General features: G+C 41.8%; 1 protein-coding gene across 5 annotated transcripts in view; it reads right to left on the bottom strand.

Annotated features, from left to right (window-relative positions):
- The window catches only part of Dennd1a (DENN domain containing 1A), a 530651-nt gene that overhangs the window by 148165 nt on the left and 360073 nt on the right, over positions 1-22413 (bottom strand). For all 5 annotated transcript variants that reach the window (XM_076845503.2, XM_076845505.2, XM_076845504.2 and 2 more), the window contains exon 13: positions 9614-9739. In XM_076845503.2, coding sequence (XP_076701618.2) covers positions 9614-9739 — 126 coding nt within the window. The remainder of the gene's footprint in view (positions 1-9613; positions 9740-22413) is intronic.

The raw sequence follows: 22413 nt of genomic DNA, 5'->3' as shown, positions 1-22413 counted from the left end.
AGGTTATTTGATTTAAAACATCAGTAAGAAAAAACATTTCTCTGTGCCATTGCTTCCAACAAATACATAGTATTTAAAACTGCCTCAGTGGATACAGCTTAATCCATGAATATACTCATCTCTTGCACACTTCTAATTAGAGGAGAATATTTACTGCACATAATTTCTCATGGTAGCTCTGGTCGGCTACCACACAGCTGATGGGCTGTGTCTTTGTTTTGAGTGTGGATGGCATGTGTTCTGCTTGTGTAGTTGATTTTTCTTATGTTTTAGGATGAAGCTGTGGTTGATACAATGTTTTTGGACTAAATGTCTATATTGTGCAACTCTGAAATATGACCACCACTCTTTCTGAGCTCCAGAAAGCAGGTATCAATCATTCAACAGAATCAGACTATGTGAGGAACCTAGGTATACAAAACATGGCTTCATTTTAAAGGAGCAAGTTAAAAAAGGAACCAGGATTATGACATGAGACCAAGTTAAAGACTAGAATTCCTCTGGGATAATCTAAGATACACAAGATGTGTTTTATTTTTCAAGTATTTTAGAGGAATTTCATTTTCATCCTATTTGGTGATGTTCTTTGAAATCATTTGGTTGAGTTTGGTCTTAGTGTTTAAGTGGATTTACTACCAGTTCTCATTCTCTTTCACTTAGGGACCTACTTTTTATTTGGGCAATATGCTTCTAGAATAATGGTTCTCACTTCATCAAACATTTATTGTATGACTCTAAGGTAACAGGACTCCTAAACTGTGTTCCTGAGTAACTCCAGTGTCCCTGTGATGTGGAGAGTCAAAACTGACAACAGTCATCTCTTCTCAATAAGGCAAAAATTGATTTTGATGAAATAAAAGAAAATTCTCAAATACATTTTTTCTTATGTATTTAAAAAACTGACTCTAATGCATTTCTTAATTTTAACACTCATCATCTACTATCCCCATTTTCCTGTAAGTGTTGGTGAGCAATAGCATGGAAGAATAAATACAAAATAAATATTAAAGGAAATAAATATGTGATTTATTTAGAATCTTTTATGTGTCATTTGAGATAAAAGGCCTACTTTCATAGCTAATTCAAAAGATGATATGATGAAAAGGGCCAGAATTTTATTTTGTTTTGCATGGTTACAGGTACCCTGACACTTGCTGAGCAAGAACGAACACCACTATTCTAGAACACAGCAGTCTCACTCTCCTCTACTTTCTTGTCACCCAGGAAGAGTCACTATCATTTAGTCAGAAAGGCACTGGGCTGGTGTTTTATATACATTGTTATTATTTTTCTCAATAGTCTTACAAGGTAGGTGCTATTTCCATTTTACAAATGAAAATACTGAAACTCAGAGAGGTTAGGTAACTTCTAAAGCCATTCTCTAGTAATGGCAGAGCCAGAATCAAAACTCAGGTAACACCCAAGGCTATACTCTTTCCATCACATTCACTTGCCTCTTGAGCCACTTAGAGCCACAGAACTACTGCAGTGGTTGCCAGAGACCCTCTATCCCTGTTTCTTTTCTAGGACATGATCTTGAGTTCAAATAACTACCAATCAGAAAAAAAACAGTCACCAGTAAGTTACTAGTCCTTTCTGCAGTTCACCTCAGACTCCTGCTTTCAGGGCATCTGCTTAGTTCAGGCTGGTGGGTTCTGGCTATAACTACCCTACCTGCTCACCTGAAATAAAGTGGAAAGTAAGAAAATCCTTCACAAACTTTTCCTATAGACCATTCAGGGGTACATTTTGCTTCACAAAGATACTACCATTCATGTAACAAAAGCTGGTGCTTTGTGTAGAAAAGAGTTTGGTGGTTCTTCAACAAGTACAATATAGGGGCTGGGGGCGTAGCTCAGTGGTAAAGTACTTGCCTAGCATGCACAAGGCCCTGGGTTCCATCTCCAGCATTACAAACAACAAAACAAAGCAAAAAGTTAAACAGAAAATTAGCATATGATCCAGCAATTCCACTCCTAGGCACATTCCCAAAAGAATGGTAAAGAGGTGTTCAGATTAATAGTGTTCATAGCAGCGTTATTCACAAAAGCCAAAAATAGAAACAACACATATATCCATCAACAGATGAATGGATAAACAAATGTCTACCCACACAGTGGAATATAACTCAATCAAGGATGAAGTTTTGATACCTGCTACAACGTGGGTAAACATGAACCCTGAAAACATGCTAAGTGAAATAAGCCAGACACCAAAGGACAAATTGTATGATTCCACTTTCACAAAACAGGTAGAATAGAGAAACTCACAGACGGAAGATAGATTGAGGTTACCAGATCCTGGGGATGGGAGAGACAGAGTGGGAAGTTATTGCTTAATAGAGAGTTTCTGTTTAGAGTGAAGAAAAGTTCTGAATAGAGAATCAGTGGTGGTTGCACAACTGTGTGCATGCAAGTGACGTCACTTGACTGAATACTTAACAATAGTTAAAATGGTTTTATGTTGTACATAATTTATATTTTCCACAATTGGGGGAAAGAAGGGAGAGGGCTCTGAAGACAGATCTGGCCTGTTGCGCTTGATTCCCAGCATTACCACTCCCAGCTGTGTGGAGAATAGTTGGTGTCCGTGGTCTCACATACACCAGATTCCTCCAGTCCTCGCCTACTATCCTCCTTTTTCTTGGTTTCCTCATATCCTTCTCATTTTGCTGTACTGTATATAGTGTCTTAAGGTTCCTCAAACCTTTTATAGCTCAAGATGGGGCACAGATAAATTAGTCATGTACCTATTGTATGTGCTAGGAATGCTCCGCTTTTGTATGTGGAGGCAGGGAGCATACACACACCACCCACTAAGGGCTCTTTGTTCTTCCCATTCTGAGCCACTCAGGTGAGTCCGCTGAAATTGACCACCTCACCATGTTGTAACAGGTTGGCCCCCAGAGTCAGGCTCCTACACAGAGAAGATGTTCAATGGAGTAACATAGTATTAAAAGATGGAAAACAACCTAAATGTTCAGCATGGGCTACAGCAGCTATGGTAGCTGTGATTGATGGAATATCTGGCAGCTATGTTGAAATGCATGTGATGTCACATTAAATGAGAGAGGAGTAAACTTTAAACTCAGATCTGATTGCAGCTTTGTAAGCATTCTGCATAATGAAAAACAAGTGAGTACATATAAAAGATATATGTAAGTTCAGTGGGACTATGGTGATGTTTTAATGTTTCTATTTTTAATATGTTTTTCTATTTTTAATTTTTTTTATTTGTAGATGGACACAATACCTTTAATTAATTTATTTTATTTTTATGTGGTGCTGAGGATTGAACCCAGTGCCTCACATGTGCAAGGGAAGCACTCTACCATTGAGCCACAATCCCAGTCCCACTTTTCAATTTTTTATTACACTAAAATCAAATATAAATATAGGTTCTTTTTTCAAAAACTATGAGATCAACAGTGTTACTCAAGCAAGATACAGATGCATGTAGTGTCTTTCTGACCGGCTCCAGCATAGCCCCATGCATTCATGCTTGAAAGCCAGGTTATCAATCTGCCTTTATCTTAACTTCTGTGCCTCCAAGGGGTTTTAGATGGATAAATGTGACTCAGCAGAATCATGTGCAAAATCAGGGGCTATAAGGTAGATGACGCCTGTGTCCCCACATCTGAATCTGGAATAAACTGAGAAATCAGGACTGGAATGAGTGGGCTACTGCCTGTTTAAGAATTTGTTCACTGTCCCCACCCAGCATTGGCCACCTGTGTGCAGGGCTGGGCTCCCTCCATCTTGGGGAAACCCAGCCAGCAAGTTGGCCCGGAGAGGGCTCCAGGAGCTGGCTGAATAACCAACTCTCATAGGGCTCCATCTATTCTGGCCTTTGCACAGATACTGATCCAGGACAAGAGATGTGTCTTCCAACACCAATATCCACTGACTTTGCTATGTGATCTAACATTTCCCAAGAACTTGCAGTGGCCAGACCTGGGAGGCAGCTCTACATGCACTGCTGTAAGACAACTCCACGTAGCAGGAGCTGAGAAATAAACTCTGCATAGAAGAGGGGATGAAAGGAACACATATAAATCTCTTTTCAGAAGTAATTTAAAAACTGACACCACTGTGCTATGAAATGCTTTTTGAGGGGGTTAGTCTTCAGATTTCACAATGATATAATTTTAAACAAAGGAGGGAAATAAAAGGTTCTTTTAAAAATTCATTCATTCATCAGAGAAAGAACATTTGAGGCTAATTCAAGAGCCACACAGCTATTACACACCCTCCAAAGTTGCAGTCTTCTACCAAGCAGAGTAAGGATCCTTGGCCTGGCAATTAAACTCATTTGTCTTTTTTCCCCTTCTTGCCAAAAAAGGACCCCAGCCCTAACTAGTTAATCCCCAACACACACTGCTACTCCTGGAGTTGCCTGGCAACTGCTAGGAGGCGTGTCAGAGAGCAAGAAAGGCCTAAATAAATGAGCTGGAGCCTGGGCTGCAGCTTGATATGGATAAAGGGGGTTTCTTGGAATGGGGCTTCCTGGCTGCTAGTGGTTCTGTCATTTAAGTAGGGAACAAGTTGGCTTGGCCCATACTGTTAAGTATCTTGGGCTTTGCATCTGATATTCTCCAGGTGACTGAAAAATGGGACACATGCCCTTGTGATTTGCAGATACCTTCCCCTGTGCCAGACAGCAGCAAACTCTAAAGCCTACAGACAGGACAGGAAACAATGTATGTACACTGAAGGGAGGCCCAGAGCTACCTCCCTGCCTCAAACATTTCTTGTTACTTATTTTCTTTTCTCCATCTTTCCAACCATTATTTCAAATATACTCACTGATGCCTACAGACTGTGCCATGATCTGTGCTTGGTGCTGGAAATGCTAAGAGAAGGAATCACTCACACAGAAAATGTGGGAACTAGAACAAAGACAGGCAAGAGGGTGTGGTGGAAGGGACCTGGGTGGTGGAGTCAGGAGGAATCTACTTCCAGGCTTGATGGCAATCTGAAGCTCCATTCCCCATCTGTAAAATGGACAGTTGGGGCAGTCATGGGGGAAAAGGACATGAAGCAACTTGAAAGTGATCCAAGGTATTCCTCGTCAATCAAAAAGACTAGGAGATGGGAGACTTGGCTGTGGCCAGACACCCTCATTGTCTCATCATCTTACTTTCTGATCCCTGAAGACCCCTTTGCTACCATTCAACTATCCCTGAAGAGTCACACCAGTGCCCTGGGCTAGGGCCACAGTCCCCTGCAGAAGGCAGATGGAGAGGTACAGGCTACTCCTAGCCTAAGACTGGGCTCAGCAAGTGGCCCCTTCCCTTTCCCTCTAGACAGAAGGAGACAACAAAGCTCAAGAGGCTCCCTAGCCAGCTGCAATTTGATTTTTTTTCCAGCAGGAAAGGAAACAAAGACCAAGGAGTTATCTCAAGTGCAGGGAGCCAGGGGAAGGGTCTTCAGACACAGTTGCCATCTTTGCCTCTCAGGCCAGGACTTGACCCCTGATCACAGAGCTGGGTGGGGACTGAGTGGTCCAACAGGAGCCCTCCCACAAGTTGCTCCTGGATGGTAGGATCCTCCTCAGCAAGGAGGAGACCACAGGTGAGAGGCAGAGGACAGCTTACTCTCACAGGCACTCTGTGGGCTCATTTAGGTGACACTACACTCCTGGCAGGGAGGGGATAACACATTCAGTGTATGGAAGGGCAACTGAGGCTCAGGGAAGTGAAGTGACTTGCTCAAAGTCACAAGTTAGCTGGGAGGAGAGCAGAAAGGAACAGTTTAAGTCTGACAGCTTTCCTATTCTAACAGGACACTATATTGTGACTCTGCAGGGATCTGAGTCCCATGATTGCACCACTGGTCCAGGGTGGGAAGCCACCACACCATCCCTGCACAGAAAAGACCCTCGACAGACCACACATCAGGGACTGCAGGTGAGTCTGAGGGGCTGGCAGTTAATAGTGGGTCGCCCTCACACTCTGCTGGGGATCTTCACCCTGTAGGCCTTTTGCCCTTGGCCTCCTGCTTGTCTTAGGTGCTGCCCTGCATGTGCCTCAGGGGCCCTCCACATGCCACCTGTTTCTCCCTCATCTTAGCTATGAAGGCCTTAAGCGTTCTCAGATCCTTTGACCCAGTAAATCCACATCAGGGAGGGAATCTGCCTATGAAAATGGTTCAGACCACACATGAAGATTTATATAAAGATATTCACTACAGTGTGATTTAAAATTGTAAACTGGTACCCCAAATCAAAAAGACCAGGATTAGGATAATGTGGTGGGCTTTGGCACAGATTTCAGATCACAGGCATTTGATAACAATTGAGTGAGGCCCAGATATGTACCTTTTCAAAAGTCCCCCAGGTGACTCGGACCCATAGCTGGGCTGAAAACCACAGGAGTCATTTGCTGGGACACGTGCAGCCATTATCAATGTTTAAGAAGAAATTTTGTAAGATGTGAAAAATTCTTACACACACTAGAAGGCAAAAACAAATGAATAACTGGGATACTGGATTGCTTTGTCAGGAATATCTCAACTGTCTGAAAGAAAGACAAAACCCCCAAAACTCAAATTCCAACCCCCAAATGAAATGAACTGAAAGATTCTAGAAACAGGGTGGAAGCATGGGAACACTGTATTTTAGCTCCAGATGAAGGGCTTGGGTGTTTCCTATTACTCTTTTTTTTTCTTCTTTCTGTCTCTCTCTCTCTCTCTTTGTGGTATTGGGGACTAAACCCACGGTTTCACACATGCTAGGCAGGTGTTTCCTATTTCTATTCCTCTGTTATTTTAAACATTTTTACCAGGAGCAGGTGCTAGTGTGTGTGTGCTAGGTATCAAACCCAGGGTCTCTGCATGGTAGGAGAGTGCTCTACCACTGAGCTACACCCCCACCACAAAAGGTGTTATTTTTTATAACCAGAGAAAACAACTAGCCGACTAGTAGCCCTGGGAAGGCCTCCCTGTCCCTTTGGCACTGTGTTGCCTGTCACCTCAACAGACTCTCCCAAGACACCTTCTTGGTCACATACCTACTACCCCTCTTTCCTTCTCAGGCTCACATGGGCTCTGCAATCATTTTAATTAATCCCCAAAACAATCTTGTAAGAGAAATGTGTTACCCCATTTTTCAGATGAGGAAAATTTGTTAAAATTAAACTTATGGCTTGAAAACCATCTAAGTACACATGGTAATGTCCTTTGGGTTCAATGTTTGGTTAAAAATTTCAGGCCTTCTGGCTTCCCTCTTGGCTTAATAGAAGAAAGCCATTTTAATACACAGAAATGGGGCTGAAAATGTGACAAATCTGCTGCACTTCTTTGATTCTAAGGAAATTTCTTTCCATTGTAACATCTCTGGAATCTGGATTTGTCTTATAATTGATGACGTCTTTCAACTGTTCCTCTTCTTAAGATAATGGTATATTCTATGATTGAAAGGCAGCTCAGATTCAAGGAAAAGTACGATGTCTACAATCACCTTACCTTCAGAACAATGCTCTTAATGACTATGCTACTACTATGAACACGTGGCAGTGAGCTTTTCCTTTTGCTATTACCAAGGGCATCTTCCTCCCAGGTGCCATATCTTGGGAGACATCTTGACATTTCTTGACCTTCCTCCACCATATCTACTACTGGGACTGGTAATCTCTCCCTTCATGGTACCTTTTCCTGGTATAACCAAGTGAAGACCTCCTCTGAGTTCCTATAATATTCCTCTAACTGTGCCTCTCATTTTCTTTTAGCCTATCACCATCATCATACTATTCAAACTTTATACTAGTCATGTCACATCTCTGCTTAAAACCTTACACTCCTCACAGGGTACAGTTCACACTCTGAGCCTGGCAGCCAAGGCTCTGCCAAATCTGGCTCCAACCTCTCCTGTAGCCCATCTCCCCACGCAAGCCCATCACTCCAACAAAACAGTTGAGCCATTGCCACAGTTTCAGTTCAGGTTTAATCTTTCCTGGAATATTTTAGATTTGTTTGATCCTTACACCAGGAGGTATGGAAAGGGTAGGTAAGGTAGTTTCATCATCATTCCACAGGTGAAGAATTTAAACTATAAACAAATTAAATGGTGTGCTCAAGTATTAAACAGTCAAGAAGTATAGAACCAGGCTTTAGACTCCTGGGCTTTTGCCTTTAAATCCAGTGCCTCTCAGAGCCAAATGCAGCCAATCACAAAGTCTTCCTGTGGAGTAGCATGTGTCCAGATCACACCCAACAACATGCATGAAGATTCAACAGCCTCTGGATTCCAGACACACAACAAAGAGGCAATCTCAGGAATGAATAATTCTAGTGTGTTGGTTCCCAGCAACCCAAGGAAAGGACTAGGCCAGCTGTCCTGTTCTCCATCTAGAGAGGGGAAGAGTACAGTATTCTCAACAAGCACCAAACCTGAATGGCATAGTGGATCCAGGATGGTGACCAAGAATCAGAGCCACCTCACTTTAAGACAAGTGGGTATGGGAACTTGTTTTAAGCTAAAGAACTTTAGAGGGAAGTATTTCTCAGGCAGCAAAAAAGAGGGTTCATTCCTTCTGCTTTGTGACCATGACATTGCCTGAAGTGGAGGCAGCATAGGAAGTAAAGCTTCAGTGCTGGGAGGAGAACGAGGAGGGCAGTGGTGTGAGGATGCTGCTCCTGAGTGCCCACCACCCTAGCCACTTCATAAGAGATGCCCTGGGTGAAGGAAAAGCAAAGTGTTTGCTATTACTCTTTGTGTTTCACTTAGACACATGATGGAGTGAGGGCCGTAAAGATATAAACATGAGAAATGGTGGCTTATGAGGAGGTGGGATTCTGGTTCACTCTTGGGATTTTTACCTGAAGTATACTACATGACAACCACTCATCTTCTGGCATTTAATTTCATTAAATACTATGGGTTAAAACAAAACCAGAAATAAACAGTGCTGGTGTATAGTGTTACCTAAATGGGTCCCTTGCACCCTACTCCAACTGGGAGTGTACTCCTTGGCCAGGAGGCCAAAGTCAGCAGAATAGAGAGCTGTCAGGCAAGAGCTTCTTGTCTGAAGTCAGGAGAAGTGGAACTGCCTTTGGCTTAAGGCAAGACTCAACGTCTTCACATCCTCAAACAATTTCAGCTCATGTGGCAGTCAGGGTACGTGGAATAGTTGACAGAGGCTCAGAAAGGTAGAAGAGCCATATAGTTGGGCAACATTATCTCAGGCCCTTGCTATGCTTTGTGGTCATTTAAATCATGACCACCACACATCTCCAGGATTTTTTGCTTTCTTAAGAGGAGGAGAGGTCCCTTAAATGGATAAGAAATAGTGAGGCCTAGGGCAAAACCAGGGGCTTTCTGGTAAATTATTTCTCATTTGGAAAGCAGAGCTGATTGCTGCTGCCTCACAGATGTCCATATGAGCAGGCAAGTGCGAAAGGCTTTGTGCTATGTCCAACACCAAGTCGGTGCTTATTGTGGGTGTGGAGGGTCCTCGCATTCTTCCCTTGCATATGAGGGGAGGAAGCCCCCACCATCTCCCATGATCTCCTTTAGATGAGTTCAAAAACCAGAACTATAATTGCATGTGGTCCCTTGGTAGGCATCTTAGTCTTGATTAAACATGGACTCTATCATGTGCCACGAGGCTACTTACCGGCTCAATTTTCAGGGCATTCCGGTAGCTACCAAAGAAAGCGGCCTGGGCCTTAAGGAAGGCTCTGGCTACCCCATCGCCTGTGGTTGTGGAGACCTTCTTTAGTCTGTTCTTCAGTGAGGAGATCTGGTAAGGGAGAGAAAGGAAACAGGTTGAGGGAAGGTTGCAGGAGGATAGCTGACTAAGCCCAGAGCCCACGGAGCTCTAGAAAATTTCTAGAAGGGGTTAATTTGACCTTTTTGCAGAAAAAAGAATCACTCAGTATCAGGAAAGTTTCTATTGCAGTATGTATTTGTTTATTTACTGTGGTGCTAGGGATCAAACCCAGGGCTTCCCACACGCTAAGCAAATGCTCTACCACTGAGCCACAGCTCCAAGGGCAGGTATTTTTGTTTCGGTACTGAAAATTAAACTGAGGAGTGCTTTACCACTGACCTACAACCCCAGTCCCTTTTATTTTTTTATTTTGAGACAGGGTCTTGCTGAGCCTGGCCTTGAACTTGTGATCCTCCTGCCTCAGCCTCCTGAGATTACAGGCCTGGGATTATAGCTGTGATTACAAACCTGCACCACCGTGACCAGAAAAGTTTTTCAAATTTAAGCGAATATTGCTCTTATTAGAGCATGTCTAATAAGAAAATAATAAATAATAAAATAATAAAAGCAGAAATAAAAATATTTTTAAAGCAATTATGTGCCAGGGAAGTACTTTCACATAAATTTCCTAATTTTTCTTCTGACAATCTTGTGAGGAAGGAATTAGTGTTCCTGTTCTGTAAGAATGAAATAGTTTCTGAGAACTTAGGTTACATGTCTAGAGAAAAAATCCAAGGAATGGCCAAATTGGAATTTGAACCAAAGTCTTATAATCTAAATCCAAGCTACTAAAAGAGTTTTTCTTTTTGTTGTTCTAATTCCATTCCATCTGTGATATAAAAATTTTAGGAAAAAGGTTTATTTGTATATCTCACACCTCATACTCTGAAAGAATAGTGACAGCTTATAGAAATACACTCAACAAGTTAAAACAAAATAGATAAGAAGGTGACATTAATGGGAAAAGAAGAAGCTGTGACTAGATGTAGTTTGTGAATGTAAGCTATACGATAGTCTTATATGGTGGTTAGATGTGAGTTTCAAATTTGACTTAAGAACTTTCTCGTGACCAAAGCAAAGAGAAAAACATGAAAGTTGAGAGATTCCCTGGGTCCATGCATTATAAACAAATCAGTGGATCAAATGAATAAAGATTTTCCTGAATGTGGGACCTAAAAGAGACTTTTCCCATGAATCTATGTAGGAAAGATCATGTGACATGATTGCTGTTGCCTTCAACATCGGGGCCAATGTCAAGCTTCTGAGACTATTTCTAAAATGCTCTTCATTCATCTCAGGATGGCACATTGCGTAAGCTTCAGGGCACACCATTCACATTCCATCACATTCCTGGTATTGTGCAATGCGGTGACCTTGAGTCATTCATTCATTCAATAAATATTTATTATCTCTTACATGCCCTGGACTATATTAGGGGTTGTGGCTACAATGGTGACTAAAACCAGATATGGTCCTTAACCTCATTTTAGCTAACATTCTACTAAGGAAAATACCCATACATATGACATTGTTCCTGTGACAAATCTGTAACAGAGCTTGCCAAAGTAGACCAAGAGAAACCTCCTGGAGGGAGACAGGCTTGAACTGAGATCTGGAAGATAAGCTAAAGTAGTTAACTAGGCAAAGAGGAGAGGGTACAGTGTGCTATGCAAGGGGAATAATGTGCAAAGGATCTGTGGTAGGAAGGAATTCAGAAAATAGAAAGAACTTTGGCTTCAGTATAGAGGCCAAGGGTGAAGATGGGGCGAGACGATGTTGGAGTTGGACATGGTAGTACATGCTTATAATCCATGCAATGGGAAGGCTGAGACAGGAAGATCATAACTTTGAGAGAGGCCAGCCTCAGTGAGTTAGTATGACCCTGCCTCAAAATAAAAAAATAAAAAAGGACTGGCATTATAGTCTAGTGGTAGGATACTCCTGGATTCAATTCCCAATACTGCATGAAAAAAATGATGCTAATAGAAAGGCAGAGGTCAGAAGGGACTTTTCCTTTGTCTGCAGGGAAACAGCTAGTGATTATTCTTAAGCTTGTAGGTGAAACATTAAGAGTACATTTCAACAAATCAAGGATATTTCAGAGAAACTGATACCTAGTGGTGTGAACATTACTTAAGGATAAAACTTAGGATAAAATTTAAGAGAAAACAGAAATTAGATTTGGGGGCGGTTCATGGATCACCTACCAATGTGTAATATGAATGAGTGAGTTTCTGGGCACAAAATCCATAGCTTTCCTTACAGTTCCAACAGTGTCTGCAAATCTACAAACATTAAGAACTACTGATCTGGGATGGACTGTGTGCACTTGAGAAATGATCCACGAACATTAAGCCTTATTGTTAAGCTTTTATAAGGGAATTTAAAAATGGCTTGTGAGACAGCCCACTATCATTCATTATTTTAAGGTGTAGCTCAGTGGCTTTTATTATAATTATAATGTCATACAACTATCACTATTATATACCTCCAGAACATTTTTATTACCCCAAAAAGAAACCCTGTGTTCATTAGCTATCATTCATTCCCCACCAGTTCTACCCCACCACTGTCCTGGGCAACCATTAATCTACCTTCCATCTCTATGGACTTTCCCATTCTGGACACATAAAGGAATAATAAAATAGGTTGTCTTCTTTGGCTGCATTACTTCACTTAGCATAATGCTCATTATGTACAAGGTTCATCTATGCCGTAGCAGGTGTCAGTACTTCATTCCTTTTATGGCTGAGTAATGTTCCATTATCTGGGTATAGCACAGCTGATCTGTTTATCAGTTTCCACTTTTTGACAATTAATAAATAATGTTGTGGTGAGGATTCATGTACAAGCTTTTGTGTGGAGATACTTGAGATTTTGAGGCAAGAACCTAAATAGCAAAAATCCTGTTGCCAGACTTTACGTGATAAGCTGAAAGGACACATGAAGCCAGAAAGCACAGAATTGGCACCTAGCAAGCCACTAGTGCAGGTTAACTGAGTACAGGGCAAGCCCCTTTGTTGTTGCCCATGAGACATGCCACAGGGCTGGGAAAGCGCACCACAGGGGTGGCTGCCCCTCCTCTGAATGAACGTAAGCCTTGGAAAACAGTTTTCCTCTGAAAGCAGCTTGGAGTCTACCTCAACATTTGGGTATATCTAACTGCTTTATTGTGACCTCCCCTTTCTAGGACCCATGAGCCCATCGCCACAGTGAGCGATGCAGGCTGCTCAGCAGCCAGGCAGGCTCTGCTGTGGACTTTCAACTTGAAACAGAAATATGAAAAAGAAATGTGCTTTATTAAAATGTTAAAAATATTACCCATCCTACCCCCCAATAATAAAAATCCTTCCTCTCTCAGAACCTAGGGTGACATTTCCATCCTTTGAAATGGTGCAAGCCACTGTCGCTCTTCTACTGCTCCTCAAAGGCCTTGGGCCACCTGTGCCGCAGATTATTCCTCACTTAACCTTCCCTGGCCTTTCTCTTTCATTCGGGAGGTGTTTAATTACCTTGGATTCACAAGCTGCACTTCAGGTGAGCCTCTCCTAATGGCCTCATTACCATTTTACACAAAGAAGGAGTCACTGATTGTAACTGAGCAAATATGAGAGCGCTCCTTCGCGCCTGCCCCCGCTGGTCTGAAACTAGCCAAGTGGTCCCGGGCTCCTGATGCCCCTGTGACCACCTAGGCCAAGGCTTCTGAAGCCCTCCCTCAGCCTGCAACACAGAGGAGCTTTTGTCTTGACCTGTCATCACTTCCAACTTTGAAACTGCAAGTCTATGTGCATCTAATAGCTGCTGATAGCATTTTGTCCTTTAAATAAAAGCGAGGGAAGAAAATGTAAAGCTGAAATAAACCACCATCCTACATCTAAAGTTGAACTTGCCCTGTGAACTCCTGGGGGTGCTGGTCCAATCATTACATTGAGGTTCATCAGGGGTAACACGGGGAAGTGGGGTGTTGAAGTGCCATTGAGGACAGCTTCCTCCTTTAATCGGATACCACAGGAGGAAGACAGAAAACAATGGGAAGAGCACTCAAAATTTAATGTAACAGCTCCTCTCTACAGCTCCCCTAATCTTCCTCCTGTGCCCCATTTTGGGTACTGTCACATCACCCCACCAGACTCCTGGACCGAAGTCAGATTCTGTACTTTTCCATCCTTCCCACAACCATTTTCATGTTTCATCAGCACCATCCCAGATACAGCCTGACTCTGCCTTCTCTCAGTGCCCATGGCTGTGCCCCTGAGAGACATCCATCCTTTTTGGTGCAGACTGGTTATATAGCTCTCATAGCAGGCTCTGTTTTCAGTATTTACTTGACACCATCTATCTGTAGCTCTCCTAGTAATCTTGGAAATATCCAAGTTTATTCGCTTCAATTCTCCATCAAACCCTTCAATGCCTCCACCCTTTGTCATCATCACCTTCAAAAATATACCCAGACTTCCCAGCAGTCAGTGCAGGCTTTCCTTGGCTAACTGGCTCTCACTTTCCCTACACGGCACACACTTGCCCAACACAGTAGCCCATGAGCCACTCCATCAGCCCACTTGCCAATACCTCAGGCGGGGTTCTCTTGACTCTTCGTGTCCTGCTTGTGGACTGCCATTCACTCTTTGAAAAGACTGTCCAGTGCCTGTCATGGAGGCACATTAAATAACTATACTACATTCTTCTGATAAAATGCCACAAAGCTGCTAGTGGCAGTACTCTATGAACTGCTGTGAAAAGATGCCCACAAAGTAGCCAAATGCGGAAAAATGAAAGTTGTAGAGTAATACGTATACATGAATCATTTAAAAAATCATATGTAAATATATATGTATGTAGTAAAAATCTAAAATGCCATGTATCAAAATTTAACCATGCAACAACACTTTCACTTTCTACTTTATACACGTGATTGTTTTGATTATACTTTATAAAAAAGCATATGTTACTTTTATAATAAAGAATTAAAACAAGGTATTTTTCTTTAATAGCCAAATTACCCATTGCCTTGGGGTAAGCGAAAGACAGAATCCAGATGTTCCCCCATCTGTGAAGTCTCCTCTGACCACTCAACCAGCTCCCCACCAGGATTATATCAAGGTTCTCCCGTGAATGGCAATGTTGACCACCTTTCCCACAAGCCCATGTGTTCCCAGCACGGGTGTGGCCCACTGGTCATTTAGCATTTTCTGCTGGATGAAAGAGCAGATAAGTGAGCTTCAACACTGTGAAAGGCACTTCCAGTGGCTGTGCCTCTTTGCTTGGAGGAAAGTGTAGGATCACATTCTTCAGTGATAAGTTGTTAGGAGGAACTGACCTGGAAGAAAGTGATACTCATCCGTTCTCCTTCTGCTAAGATATAACTAAAACTGCAAGGATGCTGAATGAGTTAAAGGGAACAAGTAGACCAGTATTATTCAATATCACACACTCAACAGGTGCAGTAACATAGTACTGCCTGCCCACACTTCCTCACCAGGCCCCCTACCCTGAATCTCCTATTCTGGTTACAGTTCACTCTACCTCTCAGGTGTCTTGGCTTCATCTCTTCTTCCATCCCCACTAGCTCCTCAGGCTGTAGCACAGAGTTGGAGTCAGATTAACTTATGATATCTGGCTTCCCTACTTTCTTAACCTCTGAACTTCAGGTCCTTTGCTATAAAATGAGGTAAAAACTTACATACATTGTGAGGATTAAAATAGATGCAAAACAGATAATGGATGTAGCAGCATGCCCAGCTTTTAATTTTGTTAATTTAGATTTCATCTTTCACTTGGACTATTTCAACCATTTTTGAGCTGGTGTCTCTTTGTCTATTTTCTTCTTGATCAAATCCATCCTTTGTACTGAACAATCTTCCAAAAACAAGAGGTTGAATCACATTCTCTTCCTCCAAAATTGTTACTGGTTCCCTACTGCTAATAAAATAAAGTCCAAATTCCAAAGGCTTTTATGGGCTTTGGCCCAAGGTGGCTCAAGCCACATTTCCAATTTTGTCTTCTACTTGATTTCAGAGGCTTTGAAACCCATCTCTAATAAGCCTGGCATAGTCTTCAACTGTATTTGTTAACAAAATCCACTATTTAAAAAAAAACCAAAAAACAAAAAAGCCTCCAACTTTCTGTGATTTCTTCTGTCAGAAACAATAGCTATTTTCAGGGCCCATGAATCTGCTCCTTTGTTGACACTCAATCTTTGCACACCCTGTGCTGGAGATGTGCTGGGAATAGAACAGCAAGTGATGAAGGCCTAGCTCCCAAAGAGTTCCAGTGAAGCTCCTATAAACCAGCCTCAAGTGAACTTCCTATTACTTCCAAAGGGGCTTTCACATTGTACATCATCATCATCATCATCATCATATTATTATTATTATTATTATTATTATTATTATTAAACCCTTTACATACCAGCAGTTTACATTACTTTCTCCTCCTCAGAATGAAGGCATCCCTTGCAATACACAGTAGCACTCAATAATTACAGCTTTCTTTATCACTTGGTTGCAGATTTTGGAGCCCATGAAAGGGGCTATTAAAGATGGCAAACTAAGTGTCAAATCTGAGACATTCCCACCTCTTTCCATTAGTGGTGGCTTCTTAAGATCTTTTAGCCACCCCCCATTTCCCTAAGGATATAGCCTGGAGTCCTAGGCTGGCCTGCAAGGTCTCATGGAATTCATAGGTTCTTGCATCTCCTCCAAGGGTTCAGCAACACCTTCTGGGCTTCAGCAGCCTGACTAGTTCTCCTGTTTGGAGAACTCTCACCCTCTTACCTCCATGTCTAGAATTTAGAAATATCCAATAGAAATTTCCACAGTGATTGAAATAATTCATCTTGTATCCAATGCTGTCCAGTGGCAAAGTGGCTACTGTGCACTTGATGTGTGGCTACTGTGACTAAGTAACTGAAGGCTTCATTTTATTTTATTTCAATCAGTTTAAATTTAAATAGCCAAATGCAGACAGTGGCTACCATACTGGGTGCTACCTGAGGTCAACTACCACTTATCTTCAGGTGTCAGCCCAATTATACTACCTAAGTCTGAGACTAGATCAAGGTTTCCCTATTATATATTGACTGTACATTTCCTTTAAAAGTCACACAGCAATATGTATTGGTGCATTTTCTAATAAGCCAAATCACATCTGTCCTTAAGACTGTCTAGAAGATGCGGACCAAGTCCAACAGGCACTATACCTCCACTGTATGGTTCTTCTACAAGTATGGCCCAAGGGGCATGGCTTCTCTCCCTAACTTACTCTAACTACTGAGTGTCAGAATTTTTTGTTTTACAAATCAGACAGCAGCAACTGCAGAGGGGCAAAGAGAGTCACATCTTCCTTTGCTCTTTAGGTCCAAGGGAGGCAGCTGATTCTTCCTTTCCTGAATAAACCAGATGTTGAGGCTTTGTTCCAAAATCCTTGGGGGCATGTCTGGGACTGGAGAGAGTAAAAAGGGGTAGTGACTTGTTTTCTATCCTCAGGGATGCAAAAGCATGCTTCTCTCTGCCCTCTTCATATTAGCAATGAAAAAATGGCATAGTGCTTCTGTTACTACCTTCCTTAGTTCTTGCTTCAAATTTGAAGCTGAAAGTATTAAGATAAGAGGAACCCACTGTACTCTCTTTCCAGAAAAAGTTTCTGGGTAAACCAGAATTCGGCAGGAGAAAGAAACATGAACTAGTATTAAGCACCCTACTAGTTGCCAGATGCCATGACAAGTGAGTACATACCAGTGCTGTATTAAAATTTCAGAACAATTGGGCTTGGCAGGCACAATTTCCCACATTTCTCAGTTGAGGAAAGTGAGCCTCACCTCATATCACGCAGATGGTACAGCAAGGGGCAGAAGCCAAGTCAAGCCTAAGTCTATCTTAAAACAAAGTTGGTGCTATTCCATTACTTCTCACTGCTGCCAAGGGTTTCTAGGACCAGCAAACTGCATTCATCCATGATGCTGCCTTATTTTTTCCCTGACTTAATATATCTCCATTATTGCCTCCTCTCATTCGTTGCTTTTCTATTTCTTCCTTGAGAACATGGTTGGACCTTGACCCTAGTTGGCTTTAATTGCTTCTTCTGCATCCCATTTTCCCCTCAAAGAACCTGGTTCTCCATGGGGGAGTGGGGTTGTGCTAGTTATGTGGAGCTCAAAGCCGGGGCTAGCAATGACCTTCGGGCCCAGGTCTCTGCTCCCTCCGTCTCTCCTGATAACTCATGGGCCAAGTAAAAGTCAGAAAGTTAGAGGCAAGCATTACAATTCTAAGCAGATTTTAGTGAGTCAAAAGGATCAATCTTCATTACACGAATGGCCACTTTACTACGCGCTATTATGGTTCTATTGAACATTTTGTGAACAAACTCCCAAATCCTTAGAATGGCATTTTTGCAATAAAAAAGTACAATTTAAAAAACAAAGCCCAAAAAGGCCCATTTCTACTATCTGCCAAAGAAAGCTCAGGAGGAGTCCGGCACGCACACGTGCACTCCAAACCCTTCCTACACATTTAATCTAGCATTTCAGCATCTGATACAGAAACACAATAGCAAAGATTTTTGCATTTTTCTACTTGTAAAATGCACCTTCCTTCAAATACTTTTCTTTGCCCAAAGTAAGTAAAATTGCCTTTGTTTTCCCTATAAAACAATTTAGTTTTAACACCACACACAATTAATGCAGCTAGAAAATCCTCCCCAAGCTACAAAAGACTAGGAGACCTGAGCTCAAAGTAAATGTGTATTTATATAGTAGGTGGTCATTCAATAAAAAGATTATTTCTAATCAAATATGTGCATGTGTATATGCATTTATGTGTGTGTGTGTGTGTGTGTGTGTATCCGGGGAGTATTTTCAAAGAAGGGTTTCCTTCCCATACTTCTGGCAGTTCAGGACTAAAGGTCAGATTTAAACTATCACCATGCTTCACAATGCAATCTGTGCAGTGCCGCGTAATGAAATGGTTCAGTAAAGGTGCTCCTGGAAATTCTTTTAATTAGGTCTAAGGCTTTTCAGTTGTCAACATGAATAAACCAAGAAGCATTCTCTTACAAACAGAGCACACAAAATAAAAATATAAGTTACCTTTGAAAAAACATGCACTTGTAAAAGGAAAGTTATACATATTTTTTACAATATAGCCTCCACCCATTTTTTTTAAACTACCAATATCTTTTGACAACAAAATGACTGCGAACCAAAAACACAGGGGGTATTCTACCTCTAATGAGGCAGGATACTAATGCCTAATTCTAATTAAAATATTTAGAGGAAGACTAAAGTTAATCAGAACTAAAAATGTTTAACAAGAGAAATGACTTTCTTCATAAGCAAAAGCCACCTTTCCATTTAACTATAATTAATTCTACAGAGTAGCAGTTATCTCAGTCAGACATACGAATGTCCCACAATGACTCCTATAAACTGAATGACATCTATTAAAAATGCATTTTTGCCCTCAGAACCACGGTCTGAGGCCCCAAAGATGAGCATATCACAGCAGGAACAACATCAAGATGCTGGCTTTTCAAAGCTGCATTGACAAATGAAATCACGTAGATTTGGAAATTTTAGTCATCAGTTCAGAGCTGAATCTAGGAACTGGAACTTACAAGATGGCAAGGAATTGGTAGTCTGCTTTGGAACTTGGACTGCATTTGCACTGAGCTCTGACGAAAAGCAAAGCTAACTATTCCAATCACCACCAGGGGTTCTGATTTAGATGGATACAAAGATGTTCCCAAATGCCACTGTCCTTGAGACTTGATGTGGAATGAGACCACTAAAACTGAGCAATGTCACATGTAATAAACATGTGGGATAAATCAATGCCTTGTATGATCCACTGATGAATGTATGTCCAATGAACCCAGAGCATGAGGGTACAGCGCCCCACAGTATTTTGACTTTGTATTCAGACAGACCTGACTTCAAATTTTACCTCAGCTGTTGGCTATTATCTAGATGCCTCTAGGCAGGTTACTTAACCTCTTTTCTCGGTCTATAACAAGGGGATAAAGTACCCACCCCTCCCCCCTTTTTTTGCAGATAGTTATGCAGATTAAATGTCAAGATCTTTCAAATCCCCTAGCACAGTGCCTGGCACACAGAAGGAGACTGATAGTGGCTTTCTTCCACAGTAGTCTAACACCAAAGCCAAAACTACCCAAGCCCTAAGTTTAGCATAAAAAAGAATAATGGGTTCACAATTAACATTTTCTAGGGCATCAATTACTGAAATATCACTCATTATGCTGAGCCTAGTGGATTTATTTAGTGACCCAAACTCAGTGTGTATTTGGGAGTTAATGAAGTGCTTGGTGTTTACAAAGATAAAAGTGCGATTTGTCTAGGCAACAATCATGGGCTGAGTGGATATAGATTTCCAAGCCTAGGGAAGCAGCCAGGCCAGATCCACGGTGGATCACATGGATACATCCACACAGAGCAAGAAATCTCCCAAGGGGATCTGGGCATCTCTACCTCCTCAGGGAAGAGGGGGGGAAACAGGAAGGGGGGCTAGGAAGTGTGTATAATAGATGTGTTTCACAGTGTCCCTGCTGCGATGAACAACTTGATCCACTTACAGTTCCAAACACATGATGCATAAAAGAGCTGACAGAAATTCAATTCTTGCAAAGAAAAGCATCTGCTCTCTAGTGGGAGCGGCCAAATATTAAGCAGTTTTAAGGCAGGGCAAAGACCTAGAGGAGCACACTTCATTATCTAGATAGCTAGAGTAAAGAAATGCAGAGGATTACAAACGAAGGAAAAGGAGCCGAGATTCCAAGCATTAATTACCAGGAGTAAAATGATTCAAGTTAAATCTTTGTTAGGACAAATATTAAACCCAGCTGTGTTTATGTAGCAGTTGTGAAAAAGAAGAAAAAAAAAAATCCGTGTACAATATCTGTGAGCTCTGCCAGTTAATTGAATTCGCTGGCAGCACTTCCTCCACCATGAGCCAAACATCCTCAAAGATAAAATGTAGCTTTTAAACAGACCTGGGGAAAACAGAATCAAGAAATTTCAACCAATAAAACACAACTCTTTACTGGTATAAAAGTAAAGTAAAATTCAGTAATGAAAGGAAGGAAGTCTCTTAAACATTTACTGCATTCCAAAGCTCGGAGCTGTGGTTTACTGCTGAGGTCTCTTCTGATGTCCCACGGCGCTCCTGCCCCAGCATCTTTAATGAAGCCCCATAAACTCCCATAAACTCCTCGATTGTTGACAAATCATATACACACACACTTAGGGCAAGGCTCACTGGATCATGATGCTCCTTCCCTTCCTGAGTGGAATGTACAAGTCATGGAATCACTCATGGAGAGCAGCCCAAAGCAGAACCGAGACTTACAGGCTTTTTCTTAAAAGCATGAGGAATGAATAACTGGACATGGGTCATAGATAGTATTGATAAAAATCCTCTTATGCAAACTGTTCCCTGACCCAAAGTTCAATATCAGTAGATTTGTCATAGAGGGAAGCTTCCAACAGATTTTATAAAAGAACTACAGAGAAACAATAGGGGATAGAATTCAGCACTCTACTTTGGTCTGGGAACTTATCAAAGCATGAATCTTATCACATCATTCCCTGGCTTGAATGTCTTAGTTGATTCCTCATAGCCCAAAATATGAATTTCAAACCTGTCTGTATAACTATACTCAATCTGTTCTTTCCTGTCTACGTATCTGGTCTTACCCTCTGTCCCTCCCATCCACATACCCCATGCTCCAGCTATGGTATAAACTATCATCTCCTGCCCAACATACTATACTTTCATTACCACTTCCAGTCTCCATTCCTACCTGCAGTTGAGCTCATCTCTCCTTTTCCAGGAATGGTGGCTGCTTCTTATGTGTCTCCATGGGCCCTATGGCCCAACAAATACACTGAGCACATGCCCAAAACATTTTGTCTAAATGAATAAAGGAGAAATAATCTTCATTCCTGAACTGGCTATGGATCTGCCCACTTGGGGAACTCTGAACCAGAAAAGTCTGGAGGTTCCTGTGGATGGAAGCAAAGTTGCTAATATAAAGTACAGATGAGTCTGGGGATGTGGCTCAAGCGGTAGCGCGCTCGCCTGGTATGCATGCGGCCCGGGTTCGATCCTCAGCACCACATACAAAGAAAGATGTTGTATCCGCCGAAAACTAAAAAATAAATCACATTAAAAAATAAATAAATAAAGTACAGATGAGTGAAGAGTGACAGGAGATGAGGCAGGAGAGGTAGGCAGCTTGAATTTCACCCAGGAGCCAATAAAAATTTTTAAGTAGGGAGGAGTATTCATGTTCTGAAATATGCCTTCCTCAATAGCATGGAGGATGGGCTAGAATTGGAGGAATGGGGGCAAGATGGCAGTCCAACCTTTCATTAGCTCATCTACTAACCAGCCCGTGATCTCACCAAGGATAAGGATCATGTCTTAATTATCTCTGTGACTATTATATCTATCAAATGAAGAGACATTAGAGAATACTAACAATACGTGTGTAGCACAAAAGAATGATCAAATCTACAAGGATACCTGTTCCTCTCCTTCAGGGATAGAATGAACTCTTCCCTTGCAAGGGTTAGGTGGCACTCAGCATCCAGAAGCCCTTGGCATGTCTCCAAAGACTGAGGATTCTGGGCTTTTGGAGAAACATGGCATGAAGAAACTCTAGCCAGGGCTTGCAATAAACGTGAAATCTGT

The sequence above is a fragment of the Callospermophilus lateralis genome, chromosome 2 (assembly GCF_048772815.1).
Source record: "Callospermophilus lateralis isolate mCalLat2 chromosome 2, mCalLat2.hap1, whole genome shotgun sequence".
NCBI classification, from domain to species: Eukaryota; Metazoa; Chordata; class Mammalia; order Rodentia; family Sciuridae; genus Callospermophilus; species Callospermophilus lateralis.
This window is presented reverse-complemented; position numbering and strand designations above follow the sequence as displayed.